This window comes from Lepisma saccharinum, chromosome 6 (assembly GCF_977018435.1).
Source record: "Lepisma saccharinum chromosome 6, izLepSacc3.1, whole genome shotgun sequence".
NCBI classification, from domain to species: Eukaryota; Metazoa; Arthropoda; class Insecta; order Zygentoma; family Lepismatidae; genus Lepisma; species Lepisma saccharinum.
In genome coordinates this window covers 66,724,561-66,748,946 of record NC_139234.1, presented here as the reverse complement: position 1 = coordinate 66,748,946, position 24,386 = coordinate 66,724,561, and the positions used below count along the sequence as shown (strand labels likewise).

The 24,386-nt window shown below is 36.4% G+C and overlaps 1 protein-coding gene across 1 annotated transcript in view; it reads left to right on the top strand.

Moving 5' to 3' along the window:
* Teh1 (tipE homolog 1 phospholipid transfer protein) overlaps positions 1–19,838 on the top strand; it is a 169,803-nt gene extending 149,965 nt beyond the window's left edge. The window contains exon 3 of the mRNA XM_083124785.1: positions 19,538–19,838. Coding sequence (XP_082980911.1) covers positions 19,538–19,601 — 64 coding nt within the window. The 3' untranslated portion in view covers positions 19,602–19,838. The remainder of the gene's footprint in view (positions 1–19,537) is intronic.
* Positions 19,839–24,386: the final 4,548 nt, after the last annotated feature.

The following is a 24,386-nucleotide window of genomic DNA, read 5'->3' as shown; positions in this document are numbered from 1 at the left end:
CAAAAGGTGGACTGTTCAGTACTGTGAACATGTCAGTATTCTAAAAGAGTTATTTAAAAAAAAAAAAATAAGAGAGAGTTCTGAGAACTTTATTGAAATTTAGTCCAAAACAGAGAAACTACTTACAGACGATGATGAAGAAATGAAGAGGCCTAGAACACCCAGCCGTCAAATCTGAGGAAATAATGCACCAGCTGAGAGCACAAAAGAATATTTCAACGTAAACCTTCGTTGTCCATTTCTGGATAATTTTGAAGTGGAACTGGACTCATGCTTCTCTGAACACAGTCAACGCATTTCAAAATTGAAACAACTTATTCCAAACATGTGAAATGGCTATCCCTCATTCATTGGAACAGTGTGTCAAAATTTTGGATGGCCTGGTTGATAGATTGGATTTTGATAGCATACCTAGGGCTACTATACGTCCCAGATTTTCCGGGACAATCCCGGAATGATATCATTTGTCCTGGTGTCCCGAATAGTTTCATCGGGATGCAAAAATGTTCTGGAATCGGGTGGGAAAGAAGAAATGATTAAGACCTTAACTTTATTTATATTTAAATGAGTAATATTAAAATGCTAATTTTACTAAACAATCTAACTGTACATTGAACCTCTCCCTTTCGATAATACAAGAGTTATCGAGTTACAAGAAGATACTGAAAAGATATTTGACTTCACGATGGCGCCGCAGTCTGCTAGCAGCACTGAATTTCAGTTGCAAAATCTCTTCCATTGCATAGTAAGCCCTTTACTATAAACAGTCAGTGCTTGGGCGCCCGCAGTGTTCAGTCCGCAGTTCTAAAATAAAGTTTCGACACTGTGAGATAGCAGCTTAGTAAAGGAATTTCAATATTAATGATTTACTTCGAAGTGGATTTCTGTTGTTTTTTTTAGAAGTGTAAAAATATGATAATGGATATGTACATACACACAACTTTGTCGGGTTCAGAAACCCCCCCCCCCCCGCCCCGCTCTCCAACAAGCTTCCGGTTAGCAGTGTACCGGATTTTCACTTATGAAATATAGCAACCCTAATCATAACAAAAGTTTAACCCCCTTCCCTTACGTGAACTATATACACCCATCTGTGTATGTTTTGTGTGTGTGTGTGGTGGTGGTGAAACCCTTGTCTCAGAAGTATAGGAGCAGGAAGGTAGTGTTTGTAGGGTGATATGCGGGATTCCCCATCTGGTTGCAACGTTTTAGCCATTGGAGGCATTTTGTAATGCAATATCCTTATGATACTGAATCAAGTTACTACAAGCTTGGTAAACCCGCCGCTGAACTGAAGAGCGAGAAGCGATACAGTAGCCTTGTGAGAGGGGTAGAGAGAAGAGAAGCTGAAGGCTTCATCGATCGCGTTCCTGCAGTGGGAAACCTCTCATCTGATCCATGAGTAATAATGCATCGTGGTATTGCAATGAGTATACAACCCACTCTTGCTGCAGACTGCGAATTTTCGAACGTTATCTTGCTGACGTCACTCCTCTTTCCCATCAACCATCCGCGTTAACTTCCGGTCGTCTCTCTTATTAGCATCAACGTGCGTTGCGTGTTCCGCCCACGCACCCTGCAAAACGAAAACAAACGAGCCAACAACCACAGGTCCTCAGAAAAACGGTTCAACGTCCCGAGAAACGGTTCGCCTGCTGTGACGGTGGCCACGCGAGGAGACTGCCGAAAAAACCCACAACGTGGGAGGCAGACCCATTCAAACGGTTTCCCGGAATTAACCCACCCGTGGGGATTCCCCGCTGGGACCGCTCTTATTACATTCTTGTGGAAGCAGCGGAATGTCACCGGAAGATCAAAAGAATGTTTTGTTTCCTCGAGCCACGAACGTTGAATCTGTCTCAGCATCTCCAAAAGATCTGGGAGAGAATTGCGATTCATCTTATGTAACCCTTCCCACAGAGACGTACTAGCGCTCAGGGCAGGATTGTGAAATTGCATCCTTTCATTCAGATTTCCGGGATATATTAATAATTTATGCACTTTTATGTTTATTTTCCTTCCATGCTACGTACAGTGGAGTGCCGAGAGAAGGATTGGTAGAAATCTTACCCCGTTGCTTTTCCGGCCACACCCCAAAAAAGCAGGAAAAGATGACAAAATATAGCACTGACTGTTGAAACAAAGAGAGGACCTAATTCTCTTATGAAATCTCTAGAGATCACCATGAAGATTACATTTCAATGATCGAACCTCCCAGATGGCATAGTGGTAACATCGTCGACTTGCAATCAAGGGGTCCCGGGTACGATGTCCGGTAGAGGCACGTAGTGGCTTGGATACCACTTTTAAACCGTTGTCTAGATATTCGCAATATTTAATAGGTTTACGTAGACACGAAACTTTTGCGAATAACTAGACAACAGAATAAGCAAACCACACGAACGTTCACGGGAATGCTCTAGAAGAAATTCTAAGTAGATATAATTTAACAGAATTTAGAATATCATAGCTGTTTTCCGAAAGTAGATGAAATTTTGAAAAAGGAGTCTACCAAAGTTTTAGTCGAGCCTTAACATGAAGTGAGCCAACTGTTGAAAAACATTGGGCGGTCTTAAGCACTTGAAATGACGTTTGTGACGGAGTAGTTAGCACAGTGCGCTACGACAGTAGTGTTATTTGTGATAATATAAACCCGAGAAAGTATGAGCCCCCCTCAGGCAGATTTGGCTACACTTAAACCTAGATCAAGATGTGCATATGAGCTTATTGCTCAAGTGTGGTACTCTGTCTAATCCAAGATTTTTGTAAAAATGCCCTCGGGAATTTCCCGTGAAAGTATGAGCCCCCTCAGATTGATTTGCCTACACTTACAAAAGCTACATCTGTGAGATTGTTGTCCATAAGCTTGTTAAGAATATGGCCCTCTTGATATTTTTTTTGGCTACACTTAAAACTAAGCCAAAAATGCTCATAAGAGCCACCTACACCCACATACACCCACACCCACCCACACATATTTACTTCCGGTCCACTTCCGGTTTAAGTTCAATTGGGCACCAGGCTCAACTTGCATATCTAGTACGAAGACAATGTAATATGCAGAGGTTTTCTAGAATTGCTCTGTGACTCTCTCATTTCTTACATCATAAACATATGATTTTTCACCTATAAGAATAACATTACATATAGTGTCATCAGGGAGTGTATCGTGGAATTGACAGATAATTTTAATGTTTGTCCTGTCATTAACCACAACTTGTTTTCTTTTTGAAGTGTTGATGACAAACATGGGTCTCTGTGCTTTGAATTCATCTGGTGTGTAATACATGTCAGTATTGCCAGTGGTGACCCTTTTGTATGCTGTAAATGCCTCGTATAATTTAAGGAAATCATCCTTGGACATGTTTAAATTATAATTTTCTCTGGGGAACACCTCATTTCTGCCATTTTTAAGATATATGTTCTTGATGTTGCAGCTATCAAATTTACTTGAATTTTTTTCCTGATTATTGTGTCTTCCAGTCTGAAACAGTACCACCACAAAATCTGGCATGTCGTATTGTATACTGGAGAATGAATTTGTAGCATCAAACTCATAATAGCTACCAGTGGCAGGCTTCTGCACACATTGATATGTATAAAATTGTATAAAATCTGTGGATTTTTTATTATATCTGCTTTGAATTTAAGAGCATAACTGGCTTCATATTCAACAACCAGGATTCTTAGCTCCATAGTCTGAATAATGCACTTGCCCTCATCAGGTAGGGTATTAGGCAGAGCTTCCCCAGTGGAGTTTAATGTACTGTACCTCATCAAAGCATTATTATCATTGGCAGCTCTTCTAAATGTGATTCTTAAACCACCCTTCCACATAATATCTTTGTAATCTGAGAAGAATCCTGGCAACAGGCGCATAGGGAACAGCACTGTGTGGCTCTTGGATAATATTTTATCACCAGCCTCAAATCCACCTATTTTGTAGTAAGAAGCCTCGGTCTTGGATAATTTTAGTGTGGCCAAAGCTGTAGAGGTAATGCCGGGGTAATCTACTCTGTTTATAACAACACCATGTTTTCTGATCTCAATTTCAGAGAACAGATGTGGCACAAAATTGTCTACCAATCTTATATTTGAATTTGCCGGATAATCTGTACCATCGAGCTTTACAACATCAAATTTGATGTATAGATCTGCTCTGTGGGGGTGTATAAAGCCATCCCCTACATCAAGATCAACCTCAATCTCCGTGTTGGGTTGATTTAAATTTGCAAAGGTCCTCCTTTTTGGGGGGAATGATTGTAACTCATAACTCTCAATATTTTCCATTTTTTTTGTATGTATTTTTATTTAAATATTAATTTCTATGATTGCAGTTGTTGTGGCTCCAGCAAAATCAACTAATTCTTCTTTTTCATTAGTGACCATCAACTCAATGTAATCTATTCCGTTATGGCACACAGGAAAATATAATGTTGGGGATGGAGTGTAGATGATTGGCTCCATAAATTCAGAGTTAGGTTTGAATGTTGCAATGATGCCAGTTTGTTTGTGAGTGCCTATGCCATTTGATTTGGTGATCATACCCTCGGCCACATTACAGTGAATATTTAGAGTCTCTATGGCTAAGAATTTAGGTATATTAATAGCAGTGTGTTTCATGGCTGGTTCAAGTTTTGTGTTGTTCTCAAAGCCTAACAGCTCTCCTATAGTACCCAGATCCACTGTTTCTGTAGCAGACACAATCTCTACTCTGTGAGTGACAGAATTTTGAGTTAACACTATACCTCTGGGTAACTGAGCATTTAAAGTAGACAGATTATATTGCCCTGGAGTGATAACAATTTTTTGATCACCAACTGCAATTGTGTTGTTGTGGTGTGTAATATTAGGGATCAAGTACATGCCATAAAATGCTCTGAGAGCTATTGTTTTGGGATACACTATATCATCATGTAATCTGAGTTTCAATATTGAATTTTGGCTGGTGAGATGAAATACCCCCATGATGCTTCAGATACCACAGGGCTTTTTGAAAATCTTCAATTGATGGTTTATTTATTTGAGACAGATATCTAAGAACAGATAAACACAGATGTCCACAATTAACATCTTTGAAATTTTGAACACGGGCATTATTGTAATAAAGATTAGTTGATTTTAGATATTTTACTAAATTTTCAGGTGGAACACCTCCAAATGAATCAAACACAAATGCCTCATCTTTTAAATATTTCAGATAACAGATCCAGTGAGTGCCCTGATTTTTGTACTTATCCAAATTAACTATGCCACACTCTTTGTTGAGTGGTTGTTCTGGTAAAGAATCAGACATGTACACACCTCTAAAATTTTTGATGCCCAGTGGCTTAATTAAAGCTTCAATATCTTGGTTTGTAAGCGGCTCTTGTTTTTTTAAAACTTATTCATGGCTCTCTTAACACCTTTGCCTTGTTTTTCCATAGCCAGATTATGGCGCTTCAATTCATCTAATTCTGACTTATTCTTCCTGGCATCTATTACTGTTTTTGCTATAGCAGCTGATCCCCCAGCCAAGCTCCCAACAGCCCCCAAAGCTGCTAAGATGGCCGGGATAGTAAATATGAAGCCCCCTGTATGCAATTTTTTTCTAGATTGCTGTAATTTTTTTAATTGGGGGGTGCTAAGTAATAATTTCATACCATGGCCCTTGGCAAGACAAGAACTTTTCTTCTTGCGCTGCTTTTTGGTTAAAAGACTATCAATAGTTTTAAGAGATTTAAGACCTGCATAAGGTATCTGATACATAACACCCTTGGCTTTCATCCTAGGTTTATTATATATATATTCACAACCCCCACCCCAGTTTTTGTTTAGTGTTCATAGCTATGGTGGTCCCCAATGCTGCTATTCTCTCACTTAAAGAAGCATCTTTGCTTACAAATCTACCAAATGCAGCCTCTTCTAATTTCTTGTCTGCAACATGTCTCTTGTCAAGATCAGTATGTGTGTTGTATGCTATGTCATGGTCTCTACAAGCAGCATCTAGGGGATTAACACCAGGGTCCCCTCTATTTAATCTATGGTCTAATTTTGTACCGGGACCACAATACTGATAGCCTGGAATGTGTAGTTCAAATGGCAGCTTGTTTATAATGTCATTAACCAGCCCCCGACCCTCAGAGATATTCCAAAATTTAGGTGGTAGAGTATTAATAATTTTTATAAGATATCCAATGCCGTTAGTGTCATTCACTATAAAATTAGACAATTTTGTGCTTATCATGTCCATAATTCCAACCTTTTCATTATAAAAATTGTGGTTGCCAGCATTTTCCTCCCCAGCTATCACCAGCAACCTATCTACAAGTTTCCTGACATCATTAACCCACACAAATTCTTTAGGCAGGGTGTTGTATTGTTTGATCCCACTACCTGTCTTGATCTGTGACCATATGGGCTTGATTAAGTTGTTGTATTTTGCTCCACTGCTAGACTTGACTCTTTTTTGTGTGGGATCATTGTTCTGGTATAGAGCATCTGATTTTATTAATATTTCTTTGTAATGCTCATAGTCTTGATCTGTATAGCTGCCAGGTCTCTTCCTAGTCATCAGTTCCCACAATCCAGGTTTGCCAGGGTACTTAACAAAAGCACATTTTTCTCCAAGATGAGATTCTGAATATACAATTATATCATCTCCCATAAATGTTACTCTGAAATTGCCAATTCTATGTATGATGCTACCATCACGCTCTGTGTCAGCATATAAGCCAAAGACCTCATCTTTTTTGTCTTTAGGTGTGCTTAAATATTTTTGAGCAAGAAGACCCAATTCAATAGGATCCTGAGTAGCTTCAATTCTTCGAGGAGCAACAGGGCTAGGTGTATGAATACTAGAAAGTGGGGTGATTGGATAATCTAATATGTTCCTTGCAGCTACAGGTACAAGCTCTGTGATCAAATTTTGATTTTGCTCTGTAACAGTTTTGATATTTTTACCTAATTCACTAATAGCATCAATAATAGGTTGTTCTGTTTGCTTGTGTTGTTCATAGATTCCTCGGTTCTCTGATTTCCATCCCTTAAATCTTTTTACAAGATAATCTCTTAATTTAAGATCATCAATGATTGGCCTTTTCATGGTTATTTATATATGTTTCAATGTCTAGAAAATTGTTGATTTTATTTCTGTATTTGCCACTATTGGGTTTCCTTGTCATATCAATTGTGACAAACCCATAACTGTCCTGGTTCCAGCACCTACTGCAAAACTTGGAAAAATCATTGTAGCTCAAGTCCCCACCTACATATTCATCAAGTATGTGTTTGAGGTTGGTATGATCTTGATGAAACACACATATAAAATTGCTGTTGTCTCGGATCAGCTGCTTTGGAATTTTAGAAAAAGTCTGTGCCAGGTAGAAACAATCAATGTTTTTGTGCCGCCCCTGTGTAAAGAAATTTCTAACCTTGTTTTGATTATCCAGTATAATGTCATCAAACACAACAACAGAGTTATCAAGACATTCATGGAGTGGCTTAACATCTGATTCAAAAGTGGCTATATCCAGTCCATCATATAGCTTCATCAGCTGCTGATATTTTAATTGTTCCAAGCTCTTAGAGAAGACATACAAGTGCCTGTTTTCCCATTCTAACCAGTTAGGTGCCAATAAAAAATTATCAATCATTAGTGTAGTTTTACCACAAGCCGATGGCCCAACAATAAGACATCTAATATTATCAGGCAGCAGCATTCCATTTCTCTTATTCTGCTGTTCAGGCTCTGGCAGCCTTTTTATAACATCCCAGGTGTTCATAGTATCACTTTGTCTGCCTCGATCCAGCTGTGTTCTGGGAGACCTAGCCATTTGACAAGTACCTTGTTGCCTTTTCTGCGGATGATTTTTTCTATGAGATATGTGTCAGGCTGCTTAGTTTTGCTGAGTTCTTCTTCATAGAATCTGCCTTTGAGAATTTCTCCTCGGTGATCTTTTATTATATATGTGTATCGGGTCCCAGGTTTAATTTGAACCACTGTAAATAATTCAGTGCTCCAGTTTCTGGTAAAGCCTCTTTTGAATAAGTGCTTATATTTGCTGATTCTTACTTGATCACCAATCTTGTATTTGGCTTTTCTTGTTGTTGGCTGGTATCTAGGATAATAAACAGTGCTGATCAATTTTTGCTCATCAGATGAAGTTACCTCAGAGGGTTTCATGTTGATTGTGGAATGGACCGAGTTGTTTTATTTATGTAGAAGTTCTGGAAGAATTGTAAGCCATTTATAATTACCTTGAAGTGTAAATTGTTTATACATATGATTTTTTAGGGTTTTGTTGAATCTTTCTACAATTGAGGCCTTGAGATCACTGTAACTCGAGTAATGTTGTATTGACTGGCTTTTAATAAATTGTTGGAACACAGAATTATAGAATTCTTTGCCATTATCTGTTTGCAAATAGCGCGGTGATCTTCCACTCTGATTGATGATTGTCCTGAAGGCTTCTGTAACACATTTTCCAGTCTTGGATTTGAGTGGCACAGCCCAGGCAAATTTTGAAAATGTATCTATGACAGTGAGTAGATACTTGAAGCCCTTGTTGATCTTGTCTAAGTTTTTCAGCTGTCCACTTGCCATCTCAACCAAGTCACACTGCCATAAATCATCTATGCCTTTTGTAACCACTGGCAGTCTCTTATAATTATGTCTGGCTTGTCTGTGTAATTCATCAACAATAATTTTTCTAGACATAGTATGTAAACAAGAATATTGCAACTATGGGGTGTTCAGCAGCTGATACTACAGGATTTTCTAAATACAGTTTGTCTCCAATTTGTATATTAAATTCCAGAGAGCCATCATCTTCAGCATAAGATGTCTCTAATGTATTGGGATCTGTAAAATCCTCTAACTCTACACTGGTGATTTTTGCTTTGTTATCAGCATTTGTTATTGATAAGGTAGGGTAGTGGTGTGCCTGTGGTTGTAGCCAATATTTGATCTTGATTGGTCTAAGTGTGCCCCCAACAAAAAATTGGTAATAAAATTGTGCAGGGGACAGCATATATATTTTGCCTCCTGGTGTAAATGGTGAATCATATTCTTTGTTGGGGATACTGTACAATTCAAGAATTACTGTATGTTTAGGATTCTCGATTAGGCCAGTTATTTCTTTTTCTGCTGTAAGCAATCTACTTGTTACAGATTCAAGGTGCTCATTGATAGTCCTAACAACATCATCATGGCATGGCTTGATCTTTATGTCCACAACAAGTTTCTTGTATTGTTGCACAATCTCTTGTAGCTGGGTGGCAAAAACAGACAAAGCATTTGCTTGATTGGATTCCATGGTCCTTAGCTGTTGCTTGATATTAGCTACAATTTGCTGTAAATTTTCAACAACTACCAATTTTGAATTTTGAGCAGTAAGATCATGGACTTGTCTTCTGATATCCTCAAACAGGGCATGCAGTTCATTAATATGTTGATTAGTTGGTAGAGTGGCCACTGTCTGAGTAAGTTGTTTGATCTCTGTCTGGATATTCTTGATATCTTCTGATATCAATATGCGATTCACTGCTCTCTTTATATTTTTAAGTTCCTGTGATGTAGGCAGATTTGATACAGTATTCTGCAAAGATTCAAGTGCCAATTTCACATCATTTAATTCAGAAGCATCAACCACATCACGCATAGCATCTTGGAGCAGGGTTATGTCTGCCTTAGTGGGTGTTGATTGTTGTAAAATTTCAAGCTTTGTTTGGATATCATAGATCAAGTGATGAAAATGAGATAGCTCAGATTCAGTGTTGAGGTTTTCAAGTTTTGTGATCTGTTGCTGGACACTGACAAGGGTGTCTACAATACCAGGCAAGCGGGATTCTAGAGATTCTTGTACATTTGTCAAATCACTTTGCACTGCTGCTATTGTACCCTCAATATGGGTTATGGTACTTTGAATTTTTCCAAAATCTTCATATGTTTCAAGTTGCAGCTTAATGTTGGCAACACTCCGAGTTATAGCACTCAAAGCATCAGAAGATGGCAAGTTGTTCATAAAATTTTCAAGTGTCTCAATTTTTTTCTTTAACCTCGGCTATGGCATTGTTTAGAGGGCCCAGATTAGGAATCTCCAGTGATTGAATCTGTTCTTTTAGAGTGGAAATCACTAGATCAAAATCCTCTTGTGATTTTATGCTTTTGACAATTGTTTGGAGCTGTGTCTGGACATTATTTATCTGCTCTTCCAGTTGTTGTTTCAATTGCTCAGAGTTTGTAGCCTGAGTCTTAAATTTGGCTTGAAGAGCTGCTACAGCTTCCTCTAAATTTTGAAAATTATCCAATGTGGCCAAGTCAGTATATTTTTGAAGCAGCAATTTGAGTTCTGAGTCCATTTTAAGAAGAGGGTCCATGCATTGTGATTGTAAATTTGTAATTTCTAGTTGAAGACTGGCATTGAGTGTGGTTTGTAAAGCTTGTAAATCACTTCTTAATTTCTTGACTCTGACATCAAGCTTCAGAATTTCATCACTGTGATCTTCATGTCTTGTATGGCCAAATATATCATTAGGCATTTTGATTTAGTGGTTATTTATTATTGAATATCTAATTCTTAATTCTATAAAAAAAGGTATAAGCTTGTCATAGGATCCAGGGACCTCAATATATAAGCAGTCACCAGCAGAAACAGTATATACAGTGCCAGAAATCATGTTTGAGTGCTTAATTCTATAAATATTTCTCCCTATTGAAATCTTGGCATTACCCTCGGGGGTTGTAATAAATTGTAATTGACCACCTACAGGTAATTGGTAATAATTTAAATTATTGTTAAATATGTACAATATTTTACCTGTTTTATCATCAACATCTGTAAGTATGCTGTTCAGATGAATAATTAACAAAGCACTTAGTTTAGATATTATATCAGAAGAGGGTGCTGGTGTTGGCAGGTCCATAATAGCCTGTTTTTTGAACCCAAATAAGTTCATAGGCATGTTTATTTATTTCAAATCATGCTCTGTAATTGGGCATTGATTACCACTTCTCAAGTCACAATGACCCCATGGTAGAGTATGTATGCCACATGATAAAATACATCTCTTATCATCATGTGGGTCCAGAGCCACTTTTCTTACAACATTTGTAGTCAACAAGTGATCCACACTCTTGATTCTGCATTCTGATGTTCTTATTAAACTCTGTGATTTGAGACAATTTTTGTAATCTTCAAATTGGAGCTATTTGTCTACATTTACTCTGCCAATGCCCTTGGCTTTCTTTGCAACAGCACCACTACATGTTTCAAAGCTGTACATCTTGGCCCTTAACCCAGCAAATGCCGCAATAACATCACCAAGTGTCTCATCTTTTAACTTGCCAGGCACCTTTTTGTTGTGGGGTTGAATCTTTGTATGTTCACTGGTATCAAAATATTCAAGCAATGCAGGCTGTGACATATCTTGATAGACATCTTCTGTCTGAATATCAAGAATAAAACTATCTGTGTCCAGGTACATCAATTTTACACAATCACCATAAATAGGCTTCAACACATCATAATACAATTTTAACATGTGTAATTTGGCCAATTCCAATATCACAGCCCCTACATAAATAGGCTTATCAAACTTAATCTTTGTTTTTTTCATGTTGAAGAGTGCCATATGTTCATCATAAATTCTTCTGTAGTTGAAATTAGGCTTTGCAATCATTTTTTGCTCAGGCTGGGGTCAGTAATTAATTTAACATCAGTATGTTTTCTGACATTCTCTATGGTTTTGCCATACACTGAATTGACCATCAATTTAAACATGGTCTTATCAAATTGGCTCATTGCAGATGTTCGAAGCTCTGTGTTTGTATCAATATATGGCTTCAACCATCTTGAGTGCCTGAACCTTAAGACTTTGAAAACTTTGCTCACTTGAACACCATGATTCATTAGGAACTGGAGGTTTTTGTAATATATGACATAATCCTGTTTTGGCTCCAGAGTCATCATTAGCTTCTTCTGTTTAGAGCCAGGTGAACACTTAACCTCAGGAATTGGGGGCAGATCAGAAAATTCTTGTGTAAATCATCAGGAATTGTCAGATCAACTTCTAAGAACAGGCCATAGTCACTGTCATCAAAATCCTGAAGATCTTCAATATTGAAATCTTCAACCCACTCAAGCCCTGCATATGGCAATTTATCCATCATAGCATAACCATACAGGCTGTTGGCATCTACATACAGTATATAATTTGATGGCAGTGCTGGATCATAATTGAGAATATACTTGTTATTTGCTCTGGCATATCTCTGAGAACATTGCACCATGCCTCCTCTTATACATTGCTCCATAAAGAGATACATGTCCTGATCCTGGATCAGATCCAATTGCATTTTAGTATTCAAAAACATTGCAGACCATGCTAGGCCTGGTGCACTGTAGAAATACATTGGATCCAGCTTATAATTTTCCATGGAAGATTTTCTAAATGCCTGAAGTATATCAGCTAAGAGGGTTACATCAAGTTTTAAATATGCCTTGTGATAATAACCAAATGTCTGGCATTTTAAATTGTTCCACATCAACTGGGCATGGTGATAAGCATCATCAGTGATTCCAGATGCTCTGAGTTTGCTGTAGAACTCTTGTTGTGGTGGCAGAGAACACTCATCAAATTTAGAAAAACCTGTAACATAATCATATGGATATACACCCTTCCGCCTAATTAATTTGAGGTCCTGATTTGGAAACAAAGCACATGTGATTTTGAATTGATCATCAGATAATTGATTGGCCAGTGTAGCCAGGCTAGCAGACAGAATTCTGTAGGAATCAAGAAATCTTAAGTGAATGGGAACACCATTAACTTTAATTATTTTGCTAATAGCTATATATTTCTCATTATTTTCTGCTAAAATATTTAAATTCTGCTTGTCAAACCCCTCGTACCTGATGAGATGATGAAAATCATAATTGGATGCACCATGGCAAAATATAGGGACAAATTTTGGTCTCTGGATCTTAATATTACAGTTATTACACAGGCCATTAAAAATTTACCATTTGTATGGGAATGGTGTTTCACCTTGATATTTGTATCTGAAAATTCACAATCACATACCGGGCATTTTCCTGCATTGTTGAAATCTTCAATCTGTTTCTCTGTTAAAGGCAACATGGGTTTTGATTTTAATAAGACATTAGATGCTATGTCATGGCACTCATTTTCTATTCTATGTGCAAATTCTTTGATGGCATCTGCTCCCAGGTATAAATATTCTTTATTAACCACACCATCCTGTACAATCACATAATAAAAACTAGAAGGTTCATGTAACTGGTATGGTGTAATTGAAGATTCATCAGGATCTGGGCTGCATAATGCAAGGGGTTTGAGGTTTGATTCAAAATCACAGACTATATATGCTGGGTGTTCCAACAAGGCTTCAAAGTTTTTGAATCTGGCATTTTCACTTGGACTAGGCATCACCATATGAACAGGTTTATGGTTGCCACAGTATTTTAAATGTTCAATTAACTTGTTTTTAGCAATTTCTGTATTCTGTTCACAAACACCATTCACCATTTTTTTATACCATCAAATACAGTTAAACATCTTCTACACAACTTGAATATTGTCTTAGATTTGTCTAGTTGTTTTCTGACTAAAGCTTCAAGATTATGTATCAGAGTGTAATGGTGTGTGCCATCCTCTTCAATTAAGAGCAGATCAATCGGAATAGCAGAATCATCATCAAGTGTACTGATTCTGAGAGGTACTATCAAACAATTGCCACGGCCAGTAGAACAAATAAATACATTAATAGATAATTGTTTACCATTGATATCCCTGGCCTTTTTTTTCAAATTTATCAATATTCTGAACAGACATTGGATATTCTAAGCCCTCCATTGCATCATCAAAATCATGTTCATGTTGTTTATAATAAGTTATTCTCTCAGGATGCCTTAAAACTGGAAACAAAGCAGCTAAAATACACCACAGAAAGCATTTCTCATCATTATTTTCTATGTTAACCACGGCTCTTTTGTTTTTAATATTGGCAGGTAATGGCAGATATGTAGATCCTTGTAATGAGCTGAATTCAGAAATATTAACATAGAGCTTGTGTGAAGATCCGCATAGGCTCCATCCTGACTCTTTTGCAGCAAATTCAGAGTGTTTAATATTCAATTGCTCTATCAAACTGCTTATTAATTTGTCTAAATTTGCATTTGAATATACAGCTACAGTTTCTGTTATGTGGGGCTGTGTAAATTTGGTGCCATTTGATTTCTTATATTGTGTAAACAATTTGAGGGATAGCTTATAAGAGCCATTTTGTGCATTTAGAATTGCCTGCACATCAGAATTTATACTGTTCAAAAAATTCTTAATATCACATCTTGGCTCTGATACAAACCGGTAATCCCTAAGTTGGCCAGCAAAACTGCTATGGATGGGTTCATAGCGTGGCTGCTTTGCTGCTCTAGCATTAACAGGTGCTTCATGCTTCCTTTTCAGAACAGATGAAGATGGTTGTGGGGGCAATGTTGATGACTGCGCAGAACAAGTATCTATATGTTTATATGTTAAATATTCCATGCTATATTTTCTATGGCATTTAGGGCATATTTTAGTGGGAGTTCTGCATTTGTCTGGATTACAATTCTTTTGATGCTTAGCCCAATTGGGGCTGGATATATTCTTATTGCATTGATTACAATGTTTTTGATTTGGCATTTTTATTATTGGTTTATTATATAAAATTTCTTGGGGTTCAAATCAAAATTTTATACTTAATAAAAAATATCAGTTGGGTTCAGCAGTGTGCTTTGTATATTTAGTGTGTGTGTGTGTGTGTGTGTTTGTGTGTTAATATTTTTGGCTTTGGTATTTATATAAAATTTCTTGGGGTTCAAATCAAAACTCTATACTTAATAAACCTATGACAGGTTGTATAAAGCTGATAGCCTACATGCACAAAGGTAGAATAAGTACAGAAGCACTGCCCTAGCACAAATGCATGTTTACACAGGCATGTCCTAGAAAAACAATTACCTAATACCATGTGTTATGTATAACAAATTGGGGCAGATATAAAACCTTTGTTCAATATATTACAAATATGTTTGATATGAATAATAAAAAATTCTGTCTATTAAATCAAATAGATTTGTAATTCAATTTATATAAATTTGCAATATTTTTGTGTTTAAAAAATATGAGGAGCACTGCAACAACATACCCTTACTCTTCAACAACTCTCACAATACTGGCTGATATGCAATGCAAAATCTCTTTATATAACCTAAGCACGGACCGCATTGAAAACATCTGAAACAATAAGCCAATCAGAATATAACACATCATCACATTATGTCATAACCAACCAATCAGAAAACAACACATGCCTAATAATTTATTGCATAATATTGGGTAATAATTTGTTGCAAAACATGATGCAATAGAAATAAACCAGAAATAGGCCACAAGTGGGCCACAAGTGGACCGGAAGTGGGTAAACCGGAAGTGGACCGGAAGTGGACCGGAAGTAAACCGGAAGTGGACCGGAAGTAAACCGGAAGTGAACCGGAAGTAAATAACAGTTGGGCTGAAAAGTTCGTAGGCTAACATAGTAAAAAATATTTTTTGACAAAATTCGATTTTATTATTCAATATAGTTGCCTTTGAGGGCGATACAACGATTATAGCGGTCATACAATTTTTCGATGCCATTTTTATAGTACGATTTCTCTTTAGCCTCAAAATAGGCCTCAGTTTCGGCGATTACCTCTTCATCAGTGCTAAATTTCTTAAAGCGAGCATTCTTTTAAGGTCTGCAAACAGGAAAAAGTCACTGGGGGCCAGATCTGGAGAATATGGTGGATGGGGAAGCAATTTGTAGTCTAATTCATATAATTTTGCCATCGTTTTCATTGATTTGTGACACGGTGCATTGTCTTGATGAAACAGTACTTTTTTCTTCTTCAAATGGGGCCGTTTTTTCGTGATTTCATCCTATAAACGCTCCAACAACGCTATGTAATAATCTCAGCTATCTCGATCAACTTCACTTTACGATCATTTAAAATTATTTTGTGGACTTTTTTGATGTTTTTGTTGGTAACAGCCTCATTTCGCCTCGTTTAAATTTAGCAAACCACTTCTCAACGGTTGATTTTCCTGGTGCAGAGTCCGAATAATGTTTATCAAGCCAAGCCTTGGCTTCAACAGTATTTTTTTTCGCCAAAAAGCAATGCTTCATTAACACACGAAATTCTTTTTTATCCATTTTTTCACAGTAACAAAAGTTGCTTCACTCACAATGCTGTATCTCACGAACTAATTATCCGGCAGCTGTGAAATTTATAAACGTATCTTTTGAAGGTTAGTACTACGTAAAAATCACATGGATTTAATTCTAGTAACGCCATCTATGAGTCAGCCTACGAACTTTTCATCCCAACTGTTATGTGTGGGTGGGTGTGGGTGTATGTGGCTCTTATGAGCATTTTTGGCTTAGTTTTAAGTGTAGCCAAAAAAAATATCAAGAGGGCCATATTTTTAACAAGCTTATGGACAACAATCTCACAGATGTAGCTTTTGTAAGTGTAGGTAAATCAATCTGAAGGGGCTCATACTTTCACGGGAAATTCCCGAGGGCATTTTTACAAAAATCTTGGATTAGACAGAGTACCACACTTGAGCAATAAGCTCATATGCACATCTTGATCTAGGTTTAAGTGTAGCCAAATCTGCCTGAGGAGGGCTCATACTTTCTCGGGTTTATATTATCACAAATAACACTACTTACGACGTCAGTTGTCGCGGGTTCGAATCCCTGCCTGGGCATGGGTGTTCTTTGCGAGTGTCCCTTCATGATCATTTCGTCACTCATCTTCATCGTCCACATTAGCTAAAAGAGGCAGAAAAGCGACGCTAAATAACAAAAATAAAATTAAACGCTTGAGTTAGAAATTCACAAAAAATCTCATAAATCCTGCCTTCCACGTATCCATGGGCGTAACTTGGGACCTAATTTTGACGGGTCAGAATTAAACTGGGCCAAATTTCGAGGTTTAGATCAACAATAGACCAAGTCTTTGTATTAAGAATGATATTAGAGAAACGTTTTGAACACAATTTTAACATACATCAATTATGTGTTGACTTTCAATAAGCATTTGACTGTATACAAAGAGACAAACTCTATAAGATAATGAGAGATATTGATATCCCAGAAAAAAATAGTAAAATTGACAGAAATGACCTTAAGAAATTCGAAATGCAAAATTAGAATACAAAACCAACTATCCGAAGAAATTTAAATTGCGAAAGGACTACGACAAGGGGGATAGCCTCTCCACACTGCTGTTTAACATAAGTTTAGGACATGTAATTAGAAAGATTGAAATAAATCCTAGAGGAACCATCTTAAATAGGACAATACAATACCTTGCATTTGCTGATGACGTTGCGTTACTTAAGCACACCACCAAAAGCACTAGAAGATGCCCTGAAATAATTACAAGAAGGTGGACACGAGATTGGACTGGAAATAAACCAGGATAAGACAAAATACATGATAACAACAAGAAACAAGATCAGGTATCAAACTATAAATGAGTTCGAAACACACAGTCAAACGTTTGAGCGAGTTGGAAACTTCAAATATCTAGGTTCAACAATAACAGAAGATAATAACATTGCCGAAGAGGTAAAATCAAGAATAAGAGCAGGCAACAGAAGCTATTATGCATTTGGAAATATATTAAAATCCTCACAACTGAACCGAAAGCTGAAACTAAGACTGTACAGAACCATAATGAGACCAATAGTGATGTATGGATCTTAAACCTTGTGTCTGACAAGAAAGAAAGAAAAATGCTAGATATATGGGAGAGGAAGGTTTCACGTAAGATATATATGAACTAACCAATGAATACGACATCTGGAGAATCAGGACAAACGAAGAACTAGCTACACTTTACCAGAACCCAAGTGTAACAAGTGAAATAAGAGCCAAACGCCTTAGTTGGCTGGGGCACGTAGAAAGGATGCGACCAGACAGCAGTATATAAGATCTACCAAGGGAAACAAGAAGACAAGAGGGGTGTTGGCAGACCCAGGAAGAGATGGCTCGACCAGGTGGAAGAAGACCTTAAACGAATGGGCATAAAAGGATGGAGAACTAGAGTAGCCAGCTATCACCAGAGCCGTTGAGTAAGTAAGTAATTTCGAGGAGCTAGAATTAAACTGGGCCTAATTTTGAGGGGACAGTATTAAACCTGGGACTTAACATTTTTGGGAAGAGACTCGAAAAGTTTTCCATCCCATAAAAACAGCGTCCAGGATTATTTGCTAAATAACTGTGACGTTTGCGAAATCACAAATATTACTATTTATTACGTTGCTCCTCAGGGCCCCTAACTTGTAAATATTTAATAAACCCGAAAATTTTAGAGGGCAAGTGCCCCCCTTGCCCCCACCAAGTTACACCTATGCATGTATCATGATGATAATACACACCAACAATACATCCTTACTATTTTTTTAAAAAATCTGTTATTTTCTGATTTCAATAAGTATTCTACCTCGACTCACATTAACAAATACAATAATAATAACACGACAAATCGTGCAACAGCTCATTTTTCTGCAAAAAATCATAAACGATAACTTTGAAGCTATATTCGTCGTCAAAGCTAGATTTACACGTCTCTTCAACGACCAAGAAAGCAACTGTTCTACCTCCAACGCAGTGGAACCAATGGAAGAGCAATATCTCCAATTTGGAACATGTGTAGAGTATCTAAACACATTACTAAAAGCGAAAACAGCGTGGACAATTTTCCCGACTTCAACATTGAGAGGACAAGACTGAAACACATTGAATAAAATAAAATTTGCAATTGACATATTCTTTTAATTGAGTATTTACTTTTATGTATTGCATTGGTATATTATATATAAAGTTTTATTATTGTATAATGAACGCCCTAACTAAAATGTCGAAAAATAATTAGCTCTTCACAGGAATACTGTTGAAAACGCAATTATAAGTTTGTAATTAGTTCATTTTTTAAATTCTACTTTTAGATTAAAATGTGTCCACTGCAAACTATCTTGTATTAATATTATTTATTACTATGAATCATGGGCGTATATAAGAGGAGGGTTTAACGGGTCCAAAACCCCTCCCATAGATAAACATTTTGCACTAGTTGTGTAATAGAATAAACGTCTCAAAATTGGTCAAAACACTACATTAGTTGAAAAGATTTTAAATATTAATATCACAGACACAAAAGTAGGTTTTTAGATATAAAGCCTAACTCTAATAAAGGTAAATATAAAAACAATATTTTTATGTAATATTTATATCCAAATTCTTTAGAAGGAAAATGTTATTGATTATAATTTTAAATTGTTTATTAATAATAAGTATGTAGTAACAATTAAAGCATAACTATTGTAATTACTATTTAACCCCCACACATTTTTTTTCTACAGCCATGCTGTGAATGATTGTGCCTAACATTTTGGTTGTCACTCAGTGTTGCTAACCATTTGTGTTTCTTCTTTCCAGAGAAGTTACTGTGACGAGGGTTGACGTGTTGAGTCCGCGGGCGGGTTCTTCCAGGCCTCTATGACATAGGGAGGAAACGGTCGAGAGTCACCTGACGTCATCCCAATCCAGTGAACTCTGATGCCGCGAACTCTTGGAAACGGTGCATTTCCTCAGCTAGTGTTTCCACCTTGTGACAGGTACAGTGACTGGTGGGGGGAAGGGTAGCCGGGCAATAAGACTGCCGGCAGAGAGGTATAAACCTTTTTCTTCGGTGAAAAATCGAATCGTTCTGCTTCTGCATGGAAGACTTGGGGCTAGCAATAAGCTTCTCGTGGTACTCTTTTCACAGGTGTTTTCTATTGTTCTTAATTTCTGCTGTAACAAGCAGAAAAAACGTACGTCAATTTGACGCGAGGATTGGATTGTTGACTATTGTTGGATCTCGTTTCACAGTTCAGAGAGAAAATTATTTTAAGTGGAAATTCTGAACCATGAAGTACTATTACAAAAACGGCCATCGAATTAAAACCAAAACTTAAAAATATAGTGGGGAGAAATATGAAACAGTTCTTCCTATAAGCGAATAGTTGACGTTGTATTTTATATGAGTGTGTTGAAAATAAAGTTTCGTATTGTTACAAAGAAGAAGAAATGCTTTAGTGACAGTCTAAATGTATGGCTGTACCCGATACTTCCATGCCATGTTTTTTGTACGTGTTAGGCTATTAGTAATTTGTAACATTAAAAAAATATATTTCAGTAATTTCGTAGAACAAAGAACACTGTGAAGGCAGTGTTGAATATTGCATACTTTCATATGTTTTAAAGAAATATGTTTTGTACAAAATGCATTAGCAAACGTGCTGATTTTGTTTCATCTGGATTTCAGAGAGATTCGTGAAAGTTCTTGCTGTAACATATCTTAGCATAACACTTCTGCAATATATCTACTGCATGAATATTTGGAGGCATTCATTAGCAAAATTATATATTAGAATTTACAAATAATAGAAAACAAAACAGAAATTGCATCATTCTTGTTTCTTTCAAATGCATTTTCAGTCCAAATGGTTTTGAACAGTGTATAATAAATGTACATGGAACATCATAACAATACTAAATATAACATTTACACTACATAATAAGATCATGTGAAATTTTAGACTGTTCGGGAAAAAGCACTACTGTAAAAAAATGCAATTTTACAGTAGTCAGTTATTTATGCTAATTATTTTAATAGTAAAGTTACGGAAATGGTATACATATTGGATTATTACTGTTTAGAATCATTACACATGGCCAATATAAAATTATACTGATAATATTTTATTTCATTGATTTAGTGTGACTTAAATGAAACCAACAGAAATTGCAGTTTGTGACTAATGTGCCTTTTCCCGAACACCCAAGAATTAGTATTGATTAGTGTCAATTGTGCATAAGTTATTACAAAATATAAGCACGGAAATGTGATTTTATGACAAATGTAATTGAAAATGCACACTATACTTCGTTTATAAACTTTATTCATTTTAAGGTAAGAGAGTAAGAACGTTTTCAATTTGTTGATGATCTATTCTGTTCTACATGGTTGCCACTGTCAGTTACGCATCAATTGCATTCTTGATAAATTAATAAACTATATTTTCGCAAACCCAGTCACTTCAAAGACAGATATGTTGCAGATGTTTATGTATCATTACTTTCATACTCTCTGTATCCTGTGACACGCGTTCATGTTCACGAGCCAAGCACATCTAGCTTTATATAGCAGCACGTTATGCATGAAGCTTATGATCAATACAGACAGACATATTTAAAATATGCGACAACAATAGAAACACGCAAAGAGAAGTTCTATATTTACCTGACATTCTTCTGATACTAAGTAAAAATGTACATCGATTGCATCATATTGATTGATTGACTTGGTGTTTTAAGTCCACTTTATGCACAGTAAGGCTAATCGGGACTGGACCTACAGTTTAAAGTGGGATCCGAAACACTATGTACTTCCACCGGGTATCGAACCCGGGACCCCTTGATTACAAGGCAACGACGCTACCACTGCGCCATCAGGGAGGCCCTGCATCATATTGAGTACACGCTGATATATATTTTCTGTAATTGTTCAATATTGAAGTAAAATTCCCCTTGTACCAACGTTGTCCTTGGTACAATACGTAATATTAAATTGATTTTGAAAGAAAATGAACATTCCCTAGTACAAAAGTTTCAGTGCCATTGCAGTGACTTAGCGTACTCTAAGGCAACTTGAAAAAAAAATACTAATTTATAAACATAAGCTTTGGCACGTAATGCGGCCGGAAAAGATAATAGTAGACAAACTGTCAGTCACCAATTTCATCAAATTTTGAATTTGAGGGTCATGCTGTCTAACCAAGGAGAGAAAGAACGCAGTCAATTCGCGAACTAAAGTGAACAGTCATTTGTTTACTCTTGCAGTCACCGCAGACTAAAATGTTCGTTCCCTTAGCTTGTATCCATTTATGATACAAAAAACGGGTAATAAAGGTGATGTTTTGAAGAACGCCGAACATTTTGGGGCAGAATTAAATGGCAAGCAGCTGATTGCATCACCTACGCTCCGATCGTTCGCTTGGGGTTGAAATATCGACGACAGCGCCAGAGGGTTCTTTTTTATCTTTTGGTTATAGCAGCATTCCATATAAAAACGTCAACAAACTGGGGAAAACATCAGATTCACCATACTCTCAACACACTCATTTAAAAAAAAACATTATTTTGTAGACAGCCAAAGCTGTCCTAATTACCATCGTACATGGTGGAAGTGAAGGGCAGGTCATACACACCACAGTATGCAGATCAAAAAGCGATATGCAATTTGTCTACTACTGTCTTAGCCGCCGTTCTACATCAAAGCGACAATGCTATTCTTATAGCTATTTTTACACCACATATTTTTTATAGTGCGATGCACAAGTATTGTTCGGCAAATTGTCCATGACTATTTTCATTAATTTTTCTCTTGTATCCTACATGTTTTTAAGGAATGGATTTTTACGAATGCCGTTTCAGATATTGTTCTCTGGTTGTTTGGCATTTTGTCTCAATTCTTGACGCTCTCATTGCGTAAAACAAAGAGAATAAACATGGTGATGGACAATTTGTCGCTAATACTTATGCTTCCCACTCTACAATTACAAAGTAAATTGGTATTTGTAATTTTGCATCCACCAATAATGTTGTTGAATTGGCGAAATATCGTGCAGCGTTCGAATTGAACAAAATGTACAACATGCATACCTAGGTAGATAAGAGAACGCATGAAATTTATTTATTTATTCAAGTTCAGATATTTGTTAAGTGTTGTGACCTAACCAGTGATGTGCGTATACACGTAAACAACGATATAATCTACATTCTACACATAGACTATTTTATACACGTAGATGACGTAATCTATGTAAAGAACATGGCGAAAGGTGATAACTTAGCAAAGGGCGCTGTGGAAGTAAAACAAAATTATACTACGTATCAGTTGGTAACGTGTGAGAAGAACCTTTCATAGTCTTCCTTGCAAATTCTAACAATTTTTCACCTAGGAAAAGCATAACATAGGAAACATTCTAGTGTTTTATGAGAAAAATATTACTTTTACCTCACGACTGCCATCTGTTGCTTTTCATTGCATACAATTTATCTTTCGTAGTTGATGATAGAAGAGAAGATAAATTTTTTTGTAAATATGATTTTTGTCAGTTAATTAGGAACTAATATAGTTTAAAATGCCACTTTCCTTTCATGAAATCCTTGAAAATTAATTTTAATGTACTTTAGATTGTCTACGTAGTCTATGTAAACTACAACCCAATGTAATCTACGCGTAGATTACGTGTAGACAACACATGTAGACGTAAACTTATAGTATACGGCACATCACTGGACCTAACCTAGCAAAATCAATTCAAACTGCTTTATTACAAAATCAATAGTAAGAAAAGTGTATTATTTAAGATATGTTTAAGAGCCATCAACAGTTTGTATTAAAATATACATTTATATACAAACCACAGTTTCACTAAAAAAACATGTCACTTGAGAACAGTTATAACTCTTCAGTCTTAAAATTAAGTTACAGTACTGAGAATAATGAATAATAAAATAATAATTACCGCAGTACAGCCAACCGCAAGAAAATAGTAAGCAAATTGTCCATTGATATTTTCATTATTCTACATCCTGTGTTGTTTTAAAATGTGAAATTCTATTTCGAGCGAAGAAGATGTTATCCTGCCTGTTGACTTCTAAAATTTTAATGCATGACCAACGCGTTGCGATGGGTGTACATACAAGTATTATATTCTCGCTCTCTCAGTTGGAACGATTTAGAAATGTCGAGTCTCGGAAAGCAAATCCAAAGACGGAAAAGTTAATTTCAATAAACAGAAAATGCTGTAATGTGAAAGTGAAAAGTGTAGCTCAGTTGAAAAAAGTTGTACGATAATACTTAGTTACGTGATTATGTGATTAAGTACATATTAAAATTCAACTGTGTTTGTTCATTTCACATACCGGTTTGTTTTGTTTTGTTACAAAATTGACGACTTGTCTAAACTTTATAGTCCTAAGAATTTGCACGTCTAGAAGTAATATAAAAATAATATATTAAAATAGCATTGATGTTTGTACTAAACTATGAAAAATGACCCCGAGTTGAAGTTCAAATACATTTTAGAGGAAAAGTAAAATGAAAAGTTTACGGTCACATTAATAATAAAAGTCTGATTATTACTTTCAAAGTGCATGTTGGAAATAACTAGGCAAAGGCTAACAAATTCCATGTCTTATCTCTTGACCTAGTAGGATGGAAATTCGATACCGT